Source organism: Silurus aristotelis (assembly GCF_946808225.1).
Source record: "Silurus aristotelis genome assembly, chromosome: 12".
Taxonomy (NCBI): Eukaryota; Metazoa; Chordata; class Actinopteri; order Siluriformes; family Siluridae; genus Silurus; species Silurus aristotelis.
This window is the reverse complement of record NC_139585.1, coordinates 7,796,654-7,809,801: the sequence shown is the minus strand read 5'-3', so window position 1 is coordinate 7,809,801 and position 13,148 is coordinate 7,796,654. Positions and strand designations below refer to the sequence as shown.

The window sequence follows — 13,148 nt, the reverse complement described above, 5'->3', positions numbered from 1 at the left end:
CTCTAAGATAACTGTTTAAAAGAAGTGAAAGCCATCAGGAAAACAGATGTTCTTTTAATGTTCTTTTTGTTTGTTTGTAATAAAGGGTTCTTGTTGGATAGCGATTGTACATGCAAACCTTTCATGATGGTCCAAAGCCCAGCTGTAAAAGGAGGAGAATGGGAGTTGGGCTAGCAACCCGACCCCGTAATAAAACTGCCACAAAAAAGGTAAGTAAGCCACCAAGCCATTTTTCCATAATAAATATGGAATCCTGCTTTGGTTGGAATATTTGCTAGTTGTTTGCCCTTTGCCCATGGTATTTTGCTCTTATCATGTAATCTTTTACCCGGCAATCTGATATCCCAGAATACATTCTTTCTCACAAAAACACACCCGCACACACAGAAACATCTAAGCAGACTCTGAGAAAGTGAGCTAATTACTTTAAGCTGAGGGGATACACAATTAGAAAACTATGGAAAGCAACACTAGCAAAAAGCAGCAAATCCTAATGTGCAGTCACAACTCCCAATTTACCACCCGGCTGGAGGGAATCAAATCATTCACCCGCAGTAAATAAATGAGGAAAAAGGGAGAATGATTTCATGGAAACCAGTGCCCTAAAAAACATGAGTGATTTATTATAGGTTGAATCTAACCTTGAGGAGATGTTGTGCCGTGTAAAAACCAGCAGCACCTCCTCCCACGATGCACACTTTTGGACTCGAGGCACATCCGGAGACGAGCCGTCGTGCTGAAAAGAGAGCAACAGTATCATCATTAGCATTATTGTTAATGATAATCAGCCATCAGGCTTCTCAATACACAGAACTGAAATGGAACTCACACACACACACACACACACACACACACACACACACACTCAAATGTGTGTTACCGAACTGTACAACCTATATATATATATATATATACACACACTCTCAGTTATAGTTTTTATAGTCCTTTTTGCATTCAGAGTATACAGTAGGTTCACTAGTCTGCACTATCTTGTGTTATGTTTATTGACTTGTGTTATCTGTCTGTCTGCACTGTTTTTCGTCTGCACTGTTTGCACTAGGTTGGACTCAATGCACTTTATGTAGCTTTGTGTTGTGTTGTAGCTCTATGTTGTTGTTTTGTGTAGCACCAGGGTTCTGGAGGAACATTGTCTTATTTTTACTGTGTACCACTGTGTATAGTAGAAATTACAAAAAAAAGCCTCTTGACTTGACCTGACTACTAATACATTTTTAATTTTTGGAATCCTTTTCTACAACATTAGTGGACAGTAATGAAGTATTTGCACTTAACATTTTTTCAAGCATATGTAATATTTTTCAAGTTTTCAATATGGGGAAGCTTTTACTTCAATTCATTTAATGTGCAATTTCTTACTTTTCACTTACTTTTCACAAATCAGAAAAATACATGCTGTTCCTCATTACTTTGAAGTCAATTTATAAATTTAATATGTAAACCTCGATGAAAGCCTAACCCTAACCCTAACCCTAACCCTAACCCTATTTTTTTTATTTTTTTTTAAAAGCTTTGTTAGCTATTTCTTTGTTTATTTGTTTGTTCATTTTCGGTTTCGTTTTAAACTTGATAAAGTTCGTTTATCAACGGTTCGTTGATAAAGCTTGAGAAATGTTGAATGGTCATGTGATATTTGGTGCATAAAATAAAAAAATAAAAAATCCCCTGCAGCAGTCTGGAAAGGTTTCCAATGCAGAATGTGGAGATGAGCACTGGATGATCAAAAAGATCTGTAAAGATCTCAAAAGATCTGTAAAATGTTGTTACACTCTGTTACATTAAAACAATTATTGTAGGCACAGCTTCATTAAAAAGTTGTGGTTTTACAGCAAAATCATTAATGGTGTATCTCTGTTTTATTCTTACACATTCTTTAGAAACCTTGCAGGAATGAGCATGTATGAACTGAGAAGCTGTACAGGAACCTTCAAAGACTTATAAATTGTGTGCGAGATCAGGGTCTGTACTTTGAACTTTTTAGCTGCAGATGCCAATGGTGTAGAGAATGTTATCAAAGAATTTTCAAGCAAACAAAAAAAAAAACAGAAAAAAAGAGGAAAAGTAAGCAAAACAAACTTACCAGACGATGAAAGAGCAGCTGGACATGTTGATGCCTGCAGCAGACAGGACAGGGGCATGAGTGATCTCTTTATGTTCCTCATGATTCCACATTCAGAAAGTCGACTTAATGCTAAACAAATTAGATGCTCTACTGTATAGCGACATGTAGCAATGGATAGTACGATGCTTATGGATTTTTTTTACTTCCTCTGTTTAATATTTGGGAGCATTGCACCTTTCTTAGCTATTATTCTCCCATGATAATGAGAAGTGCACTTCTCCTGCTGCATTCAAATCCACTCTCACATGGACTTTGTTCCACTAATCGGGGTGAAACTTTAAAATAATCACATGGCACCTTGTTTAGTCATTTCTAGGCTACAGGTGCTCATGTTGTTCTCTCACCTTTTCCGCTTTATAAAAGCAAATATAAAGAACATGTTAATAATGCGAATGAATTCAAACTAAAACATCCAGCGAAAGCGTCATGAAAAACATGAACACATCCGTCCCGCAAAACAGTCCGTGTTCAACGACGGTCCATATTTAAAGGTTCCGTATGTAGAGCTCTAGCCTTGAATTAAGGCATAAGTATGAAAACATGTCAAAACAAGGACACAATAAGTCCTTGTCCGTCTTCCTATCTCAGGTCATGAGATAAGAAGGTGCTGAGAGGTGAATTTTGTTAACTGTCTAAACACACAACTATGTAGATTTTAGTCAGCTTGGTAATGGGTTTTTTTTTTGTACAAAGGCAAAGACTGTATATTTTATGCTTGTATATTTCTTTATTATTAGTTAGACTTGAGCTTAATGGTTCAATATGAATCTTAGGATAGGGTTTTTATGTGTATACAGACTAAATGTTATGGCTGAATATTCTGCATTTCCATTTTCTTGATTTCGGTTGTTCCACTGAGGAAAAATGACAAAATCTTCTCCCGGAATAAGGATTATCAAACTAACTATTTATTTGTCTTTATTTTTTTTTTGTAAATTGTGAGAACTAGAATCCTCTGCCTTTGGTAGTTGAAGTACACCTTGATGGCAGTTTGTCATTTGATTCCTATTTGAGTAACAAAAATCTCTAAAACTGTAAATTGTCACCTGAGAACCACCAAGGGGCATGTGCCACGGGTACATTATGCTAAGAAACTAATCTATGACCTTATAATGCTTTGATTGGATGACTATAACAATTAAATGTCTATTCTCTGTCTAAGCCTTGGATTGCACAAGTTAAGACATTTTAGAATGTGTTGTTAAAATGGATAAAGCAACATGCAGACCAGAGAGCTGTCTTTCGGAAAAATGACATTAAACAGGTTGACCAAGAAAAACAGCAGCAGTTTATGACAAAAACATTGTAAGAGCTGTTTAAAAAAAAATTCAGAACAAACATCATAAAAAAAAATCAATTTATGTCAGAGGTGAAGGTAGCACAATACACTCTGTGAAAAAAAAAATCAAGATTGTAAAAAAAAGGGACATATCAAAATATGCAAATCACAATCAGACCACAGGAATCAGCATAGCCAGACTAGAATTATCAGTACAGGCTACAGAGATAAAACCAAGATACACTGCTACCAGACTGATAAATAGAATGAAGAATGAAAGAATATATTCATGAGCCGAAACATGGCAATTCATTGCTCATGCATGGTGGAGGTAGTGTCAAGGATTGAGCTTGCATGGATGCTTATGGAACAGGCTTGATAATTATTTATAATTGGATTCTATCAAGGAAATGAATGTGGAGGGTTTCAGACACACCAATTCAATCACAGTTGTGTGGGATTTCACCTCCCAGAGAGAAGAAGGGTGAAGCCACCAAAACAAAACAACACCTACAAGAAGCTGTAATACTAGCCTGGGAAAGCATCACAAAATAAGAATGCAACAGTTTGGTAATGTCAGGGGTTTTCCAATTCAAGCATATGAACCAAATATGAAATGTCACTACAAGTTCCAATACTTTCACTCACCTAAAAGATGGTTGGTTAGAGCCATCAAAGTGGCTCTAACCAACCAAAAAAATACTTTGCACACCGAAAATTTGAGTGGTTTGCCTCTGAAAGTGCCAGGTTCTGTGTTGTCTAAGAAGAATCAAGAAACGAAAGCTGAAATTCTGATCTATTGTCTTGATCTTTAATTTCAAACACGTCATCAGCATATAGCAAAAATAAAATAATCGGAATTGTTGTTTAAATACTTTAAAAAATAATATTTTTGAGTTATGTTATAAATATTTTAATTATTTATCTAATGCAATAGTTATTTACTTGTTTTAACCACAGTCTGGTGACATTCCCTCTTCCTATTCTGTGCTCTATTTTACTTCTCATTTTTTATAATTTGCTTAGTTTCTCAGTTTCCATGTGCTTTCTCTCTGTGCAACATTGTTTTTAAAAAAAAATTGTTTAGATGCACATTTAAAGGTTACAAGGTGTCAGTATTTTATATAGTATTTATACAGTATATAGTTTATTATATATACAGTAAAGTAAATATATTTTTTCATGTCAGTATTGACTTTGTATTAATAGTTTATTTTGTCAGTGTAACTGTATTATTATTTAAAAATGACTTTAGATGTGGACTGTAAGTGAACCAACACCACTAGCAAATATTGTGTAATATAATAATTATAATTGTGTAGTTTCATTAATAAATAATAAAGATATGCCTTACAAAAAGCAGGAACAAATGCAAGGATTGTTTACGAATTTCTCAGGTAACCCCTCCATTTGATTTGCTTTATTGGCATGACAAATAGTATTTCTTTTGTCAGTACAGCTTTCACACATAAAACCAAGATGAAGATGGCATAATCCAGTTCTTGCAGGACAAGCTTTCTTAGGATCTTTTGTTAAGATTTAAGATGAAACTGATCATCAGTCAAAATCTGGTATCTGGAGCCATGCATATAATCAATCAGCTCAGAGCTTTCTTTGTTTGTCAACATTCAAAATCCCACAGTTCATAAAGCAGAAGGATAATGACATCCATGGCAATCGTTCCATAATTTTTCTCGTCACCAATTCTTTACAATGAAAGATATTCCACATTGGAAAAAAACAGATTTTGCCTCAGATTTTTATCTGTTGTATATTAGAACACTAAATAAAAGATCATCCACCCACTGGTATGTAAACTAAAGGAAGTGTGTGGTTTCATAGTGAACTATGTGCTGATAGCCATGAATATGTTTATAGTCTTGCTTTTAGGCTTTGATGGCAATGCTAAAAAATTATAATAATGCCACTGGTTAAACAAATGCTCGTTTCATTAGAATGCTAAACACCCAACAATGTAGTAATAAGAAAGTTTATTAATTTATACATATTTACAATAAAACTATACAAAATGCACAATAGAATACACAATACAAAAGTACCATACATAGTGTTGAAAGTCATGCACACTGTAGTATGTTTATACAAAATCACAAGATACCTTTTTTATTTTGGAATGCTCATTAATTCACTGCACAGTACAGGCATTTGAATTCCCCAAAGCAAAGCTAGAACAGTTTTGCTTGAGGATAATATACCCTTATTTATATCTATTTACATTTATGCTCTGGATAAGGACGTCTTTGAACTGGTTGAGTAGGACACAGTCACAAACAACATGCTTGAGAATATTACTGCAGTGATTACTTTTAGTACAGCTGAAAAGGAAAATTATTTTTTTAAGAAAAATTACTGTTACCTGGGCCACAAAATCTCCAAGTCAGGAAACGAGTCACTTCACAACAAACCATCACATAGTGATAAGTAACAGATAAAACAAATTTCATTAAAATGAGAAATAAAGCATTTGAAAAGGAAAGGTCACGTCTACATAGCTGTTTGTTGTTTCTTCTAGTTTTAAAATTTTTCTCCCTTTTCTTGATTTTCTCTTCTTTTTTGTGTCCGACACAGTGTCACAAAGTGATTATATTATGACAGGTTCTCTGATTTGGGTTGAACAGAGCTGAATGTGGTAGTTTATATTTTTTCTTAAGACAATTGCAACCATGATGCTTATGGAAAAACAAAACATGACCATTACAGCTACAACAACTGCAGGTGAACGATCTTTTTCAGTGGGTTGGATTACTTTTCCTGTGAAAACACAAAACCCATTCAATTATATAAAACCCACATCAAATCTCGTGCATTAAAAATAAAATATGTTTATTGGAAAGTAAAATACCTGCAGTATAATGAAACAGTCCGGTGGGATCAGCATCGCGAGGCACTGTAAAAAGTACAAAATGACAAAAATTCAACAATGTGAACTGCAGTCTTTCACAAGAGCTATACATATTATAGAACAACAAAGGAAACGTACCTATGGTCACGTTCACTGTTGTTTGATTATTTCCAGTTGTCATTTGTACAAAAAATGTAAAGGTCCCATTGTGATTTTCAGATGCACTTGGAACTGTGCAATGATATTTATAACTATAACTATTACTCATGTCACTCATACTATCAGGAATAGATGTATTGGTGCAGGTGATGTCATCATTATTCACTTTGCTCCATTTATAGCCATCTGTATAGTTACATTTATCACATGTAACAGAGCACATTAGATGTAATGGTTCTCCCACAGTCACATTTTGATTTGGACATGTAATTTTAACTTTTGTAGATTCTGTAGGAAAAAAGGAAAGGAAGGAATAAAGTCTTAGAATTTTACACACAATGCTCTATGTTTCTTACTGTCTACTTTTTGTATTTGTGGCTAAATAATAAGACTTTCATCTGATTAGACATAAATTTGACTCACGGCCATAGACTGTGATAAGCAGAACTTGAATCAGCACACAGTAAAAAAGACTTGTTCCGGCCATGACCTCCGTCCTAGAACAACACAGTAAATTGATAATTATGTTTCAGTTTAATTACTGGCAGCTTTTTCATGCACATTATACACATGATGCAAGCTCAGGTAAGCTTCCTTTCTGGACTTTGTATAACTGCATTAGTTATATTTTATTTTTATATTTTATTTCTATTTAACATTAAGATAAGGTACTTGTCTTAGACAAAATAATTGTGTTTACAAGCAGCCTTATGATGCAATATGAAGCCGGATGTGGGTTTTATTGCAATAGGAATTTGGGTTTTAAGAATTAGATTTCACCAAAACAAAAAAGCTATTCGTAGCACAGAAAGTCTGAGAGAAAAAAAAAATCTGAATTGCCGTACAGCATCAATATATCATGATAAAATTACTGCAGACACAGCTGATTCCTGATATGAACAGATGAGTCTATGTGATCCAGATGTCAACAAAAACAATCATAGAAGTTTTGCAAATTATATAATATTTGGCTTTTGTTTCCTGCTCTGCTTCTTAGCGTGCTTGTACCCATGCAAAAAAAAAAAAAAATTGTACATGCTCCAAAATAATGCAAATTAATAATTGCTGCAAAACATACAAACAAATAAACTAACAAACAAACAAACATTTTGAAACATACTTATTTCTGCATATTGTATTTTTAGCTCGAGGTTTTTTCCTTATACATACAGCATTTATCAGATTATAATGTGGGGAAAAAAGCAAACTGAACGTTGCATCATAAAAAAAGAATGTGTTGAAGGTACTTACAGATTCTGGTTGCTGCTACCCAGAGAGAGAGCACTCAGCAATGACTAATCCTTTCCGAAGTCTACGTTTTTTGTGTGGCCTCTCAGCAGCTTTTACTTTCAAAATGAGTGTCACGCAGCAATCTCAGATCAACCTCTAATGTGACACAAAGCGAATTGATAAACCGGTCAAGACACAGCTTGCTTTGTCAATCAAGAGGAAAAAAAAATTCTCTCACAGTTTATGCAGACTCCTCCTATCTATCTACCGCCTTCTCCACCACTATTACAACACTAATACTGCTGACACCAGAAGATGAACAAAGCCTGTAAAAAAAAATCATGGATATCAAGCAATTGCAAACACAACAAATTTTTATTTATGACAATGTTCATTTATCTTTATTTTATGTTATTTTATGTTTGGTACAATAATTGGCACTCATTTAGTCAATACTTTGTGCTACTTCCCTTTGCCTTTTGAGTCTTCTTATATAATGCATTATGAGGTTGCAGAATAAACCCAGCCTTTATGGTTGCACAAGCCAGTGCACTCTTAGTGCCGGTCCCAAGCCCAGGTAAATAGGGAGGGTTGCGTTAGGAAGGGCATCCAGCGTAAAACATGTGCCAAATCAAATATGCGGATCACAAATGAGAATTTCATACCGGATCGGTCGAGGCCCGGGTTAACATGACCGCCACAGGTATCGTTAGCCGACAGGGTACCGGTGGAAATTGGGCTACTGTTGGCCGAAGGAGGAGAAGGAGAGGAGGAAGACGTCTACAGAGACGGCAGGGAAAGGAGCAGTGCAGGAGAGTGGAGGTTCGGGTTGGTACTTGAAATGTTGGTACTATGACGGGTAAAGGGAGAGAGGTAGCTAATATGATGGAGAGAAGAAAGGTAGATATGCTGTGTGTTCAGGAGACCAAGTGGAAAGGGAGTAAGGCCAGGAACATTGGAGGTGGGTTTAAACTGTTTTATCATGGTGTGGATGGGAAGAGAAATGGTGTAGGGGTGATTCTGAAGGAAGAGTACAGTAAGAGTGTAGTGGAGGTGAAGAGAGTTTCTGATAGGGTGATGATCGTGAAGGTGGAAGTTGAAGGGATGATGATAAATGTCATCAGTGTCTATGCTCCACAAGTTGGCTGTGAGATGGAGGAAAAGGAAAAATTCTGGAGTGAATTAGATGAAGTGGTAGATGGTGTACCTAGGAAAGAACGATTGGTGATTGGGGCAGACTTTAATGGGCATGTAGGTGAAGGGAACAGAGGTAATGAGGAGGTGATGGGTAGGTATGGTTTTAAGGAGAGGAATGTGGAAGGGCAAATGGTGGTAGATTTTGCTAAAAGGATGGAAATGGCAGTGGTGAACACTTATTTTAAGAAGAAGGAGGATCATAGGGTGACGTATAAGAGTGGAGGAAGGTGCACACAGGTGGACTATGTGCTATGCAGGAGATGCAACCTGAAGGAGATTGGAGACTGTAAGGTGTTGTCAGGGGACAGTGTAGCTAGACAGCATCGGATGGTGGTCTGTAGGATGGTTTTGGAGGCGAAGAAGAAGAGGAGGAGAGTGAGGACTGAAAGAAGAATAAGATAATGGAAATTTAAGGAGGAGGAGTGTAGTGTAAGGTTTAGGGAAGAGGTCAGACAGACGCTCGGTGGTGTTGAAGAGGTGTTGGATGATTGGGCAACTACTGCAGGAGTGATGAGAAAGGCATCTAGAAAAGTACTTGGTGTGACATCTGGAAATAGAAAGCAAGACAAGGAGACGTAATGGTGGAATGAGGAAGTGCAGGAGAGCATAAGGAGAAAGAGGTTGGCAAAACAGAAGTGGGATAGACAGAGTGATGAGAAAAGTAGGCAGGAGTACAAGGAGATGCGGCAGCAGGTAAAGAGGGATGTGACAAAAGCCAAGGATAAGGCATATGAGAAGCTGTATGAGAGGTTGGACACTAAGGAAGGAGAAAAGGATTTATACCGATTGGCCAGGCAGAGGGACCGAGCTGGGAAGGATGTACTGCAAGTTAGAGCAATAAAGGATGGAAAGGGAAATGTGTTGACTAGTGAGGAGAGTGTGTTGAGAAGGTGGAGGGAGTATTTTGAGCAGCTGATGAATGAGGAAAATCAGAGAGAGAGAAGTTGGGCGATGTGGAGTTGGTGAAGCAGGATGTAGATAGGATTAGTAAGGAGGAAGTGAGAGCAGCGATTAAGAGGATGAAGAGTGGAAAGTCGGTTGGACCAGATGACATACCGGTAGAAGCGTGGAGATGTTTAGGAGAGATGGCAGTGGAGTTTTTGACCAGGTTGTTTAACAGGATTTTGGAAGGTGAGAAGATGCCTGAGGAATGGAGAAGAAGTGTGCTGGTACCGATCTTTAAGCATAAAGGAGATGTGCAGTCTTGCAGTAACTACTGGGGAATTAAGTTGATCAGTCACACCATGAAGTTATGGGAAAGAGTAGTGGAAGCCAGGCTGAGAGAAGAGGTGACAATCTGTGAGCAACAGTATGGTTTCATGCCGAGGAAGAGCACCACAGATGCCTTATTTGCTTTGAGGATGTTGATGGAGAAGTATAGAGAAGGACAGAAGGAATTGCATTGTGTATTTGTGGATTTAGAGAAAGCGTACGACAGAGTGCCAAGAGAGGAGTTATGGTATTGTATGAGGAAGTCAGGTGTGTCAGAGAAGTATGTGAGGGTGGTGCAGGACATGTATGAGGACAGTGTGACGGCAGTGAAGTGTGCAGTAGGTACGACAGACTGGTTCAGGGTGAAGGTTGGACTGCATCAAGGATCGGCCCTGAGCCCTTTCCTGTTTGCAGTGGTGATGGACAGGTTGACGGACGAGGTCAGACAGGAGTTTTCCTGGACTATGATGTTTGCGGATGATATTGTGATTTGTGGTGAGAGTAAAGAGCAGGTTGAGAAGAGCCTGGAGAGGTGGAGATATGCGTTGGAGGGAAGGGGAATGAAAGTCAGTAGGAGTAAGACAGAGTACATGTGTGTGAATGAGAGGGAGGGCGGTGGAGGGTAAAGTAATGGAGAGTGTGTTAGAGAAGTAAAGAAAAGAGTGCAGGCAGGGTGGAGTGGGTGGAGAAGAGTGACAGGAGTGATTTGTAATAGTAGGGTATCTGCAAGAATGAAAGGGAAAGTTTATAGGACTGTGGTGAGACCTGCGATGTTGTATGGATTAGAGACAGTGGCATTGAGTAAAAGACAGGAGATGGAGCTGGAGGTGGCAGAGCTGAAGGTGTTAAGGTTTTCGTTGGGAGTGACGAGGATGGACAAGATTAGAAATTATTTTATTAGAGGGACAGCGCATGTAGGATGTTTTGGTGACAAGGTGAGGGAGGCGAGATTGAGATGGTTTGGACATGTGCAGAGGAGGGACATGAATTATATTTGTAGAAGAATGCTGAGGATGGAGCCTTCAGGTAGGAGGAAAAGAGGAAGGCCAAGGAGGAGGTTCATGGATGAGGTGAGGGAAGACATGCAGGTAGTTGGTGTGAAAGAGGCAGATGTCGAGGACAGGGTGGTATGGAGACGGATGATCCGCTGTGGCGACCCCTAATGGGAGCAGCCGAAATAAGAAGAAGAAGATGAGGTTGCAGAATACATGGAAAGATCTGAGACCATTCCTACATACAGAATCTCTTCAGATGCTTTCAGTTTTAAAGTTTGTCTTTGGACTTTTCTCTCCAGTTTACCTGCAGATTTTCTAAAAGGCTCAAGTCAGGGGATTGGGCTGGCCATGTCAAATGGGCATTTCTATGACATTTACATAACTTTGAAAATATTTCAGTGGGCAAATGCACCATTACATTCTGATTATAAACAAAAGAAAGCAAAAGAAAAGGAACTCATATGATGAAGGTCTCATGAATACTGGAACACATTGTGAATACAAAATAATTATGAAACTTGTTTTTTTGCTGAGGTGTCATAAAAAAACATGAATTCAGCAAGATCATGAAAAGTAAAGACCACAGACACACACACACACACACACACACACACACACACACACACACACACACACACACACACACACACACACACACACTTTCTTTCATATAATTTACATACCAATCATATAATGACTCCTAAATTTATTCACAGCTTTGATCTCACATTCAGTTAATCATCCACACATTTTCTGTGGCTCATTCATTCATCCTTCATTATTGAGCTAAACACTGACCACAAGGGAGAGTATGTACAGTAGACATTAAAAGTCTACATCCAGTTATGAAATTTAATGTCTTTAACATCTTTTTAATGTAAATATAAAGACAGAAACAACAACATAAATTTCAGACGTGATTTTAATAAAAAAAAAAAAAAAAACACTGGAACTACAAGAATATCTGGCCGGTACTTGTCACTGCATACATGTGATTACAAGTAAAAAAAAGTACATGCAAAGTAATCCTGCACTCTGCACAATTCTGAGCTTGTTTACAAAAGAATATGCAAACAAATTTCAATTATGCCAAAAGATTTAGTCACACCAAACCATTTGTGGAAATTAAGGTTTTGGTCTGATAAGATAACTCTTGAACTCAGCCATAATTAAAAGGTATGTTCGGCACAAAGCAATCCAAGGAACACCATACCTACAGTGAAGCATGGTGGGGGTAGCAAGATGATTTGGGGCTGCTTCTCTTCAGCTGGGCTAGGGGTGCTTCTCAAGATAGATGGAAAAATGAATATCTCCAAATAGCATATTAATGGTATAGGTGTTCAGACTTATGCAATCAGTGTGTTGTAGTTTATTTTATTATTATTTAAAATATTACCAATAATTTAATATTTATTTTTTCTCCGGATTTCTGTTTGTTAGAATATTACATTAAGAATATAACAAGTCTGACATTGATGTTGTTATTTTAATTGTATTTTAAAATCGGGGTGACCTTTTATATCCTTATAACCTTTTATATATTTTATATATACTTTTGAAATCCATTGTATTTCCTGACCATTACTTAGAGGTGGTTATCTGATTGAAAAAAACTATTTTAAAGTTTCCTTATTTGTTGAAAGGCACATTATTTGGTAAGAATAACTTGATAATTGTGTGTAGTAAAGCTATTCAAGAAGTCTTGTGCCATGACTCATGTGAAATTAGAATGATTAATTTCTATAACTGAGAAGCCTCAGGCTTTACACAGAGCACACAAACATCACATATTATGCAAAGGTGAGTATTCTCTAGCTATTCATTACAGATAGAAGTCAAAAATAGAATTGTTTCATTGTAGTGTAAATAACATTCATAAATAACTTCATTCTGTTCACCAATTTTATTAAAATCATATTTATGTATGTATACATTTATGTCTATGTATAAAACAAATTAAAAACAAATATAAAACTCACTTACAAATTCACTTTTTTCTCAAGTCTTCTTTTCTTTTGGCTGCTCCCATTAGGGGTCGCCACAGCGGATCATCCGTCTTTATATTTGATTATA

General features: G+C 37.0%; 1 protein-coding gene and 1 long non-coding RNA gene across 2 annotated transcripts in view; both read right to left on the bottom strand.

Annotated features, from left to right (window-relative positions):
• fdxr (ferredoxin reductase) overlaps positions 1–2,637 on the bottom strand; it is a 33,591-nt gene extending 30,954 nt beyond the window's left edge. Inside the window, exons 1-2 of the mRNA XM_083556591.1 lie at positions 2,099–2,637; positions 642–736 (exon numbers count right to left, since the gene is read on the bottom strand). Of these exons, the coding sequence (XP_083412717.1) occupies positions 642–736; positions 2,099–2,180 (177 nt within the window). The 5' untranslated portion in view covers positions 2,181–2,637. The remainder of the gene's footprint in view (positions 1–641; positions 737–2,098) is intronic.
• A 2,756-nt stretch (positions 2,638–5,393) lies between these two features.
• On the bottom strand, positions 5,394–7,907 carry LOC310734130. Its single transcript, XR_014535977.1, has 5 exons — positions 7,693–7,907; positions 6,865–6,938; positions 6,421–6,729; positions 6,283–6,327; positions 5,394–6,191 (listed from the first exon to the last, which is right to left on the bottom strand). It is a non-coding gene; the product is annotated as an uncharacterized lncRNA (long non-coding RNA).
• Between the last annotated feature and the right edge of the window lie 5,241 nt (positions 7,908–13,148).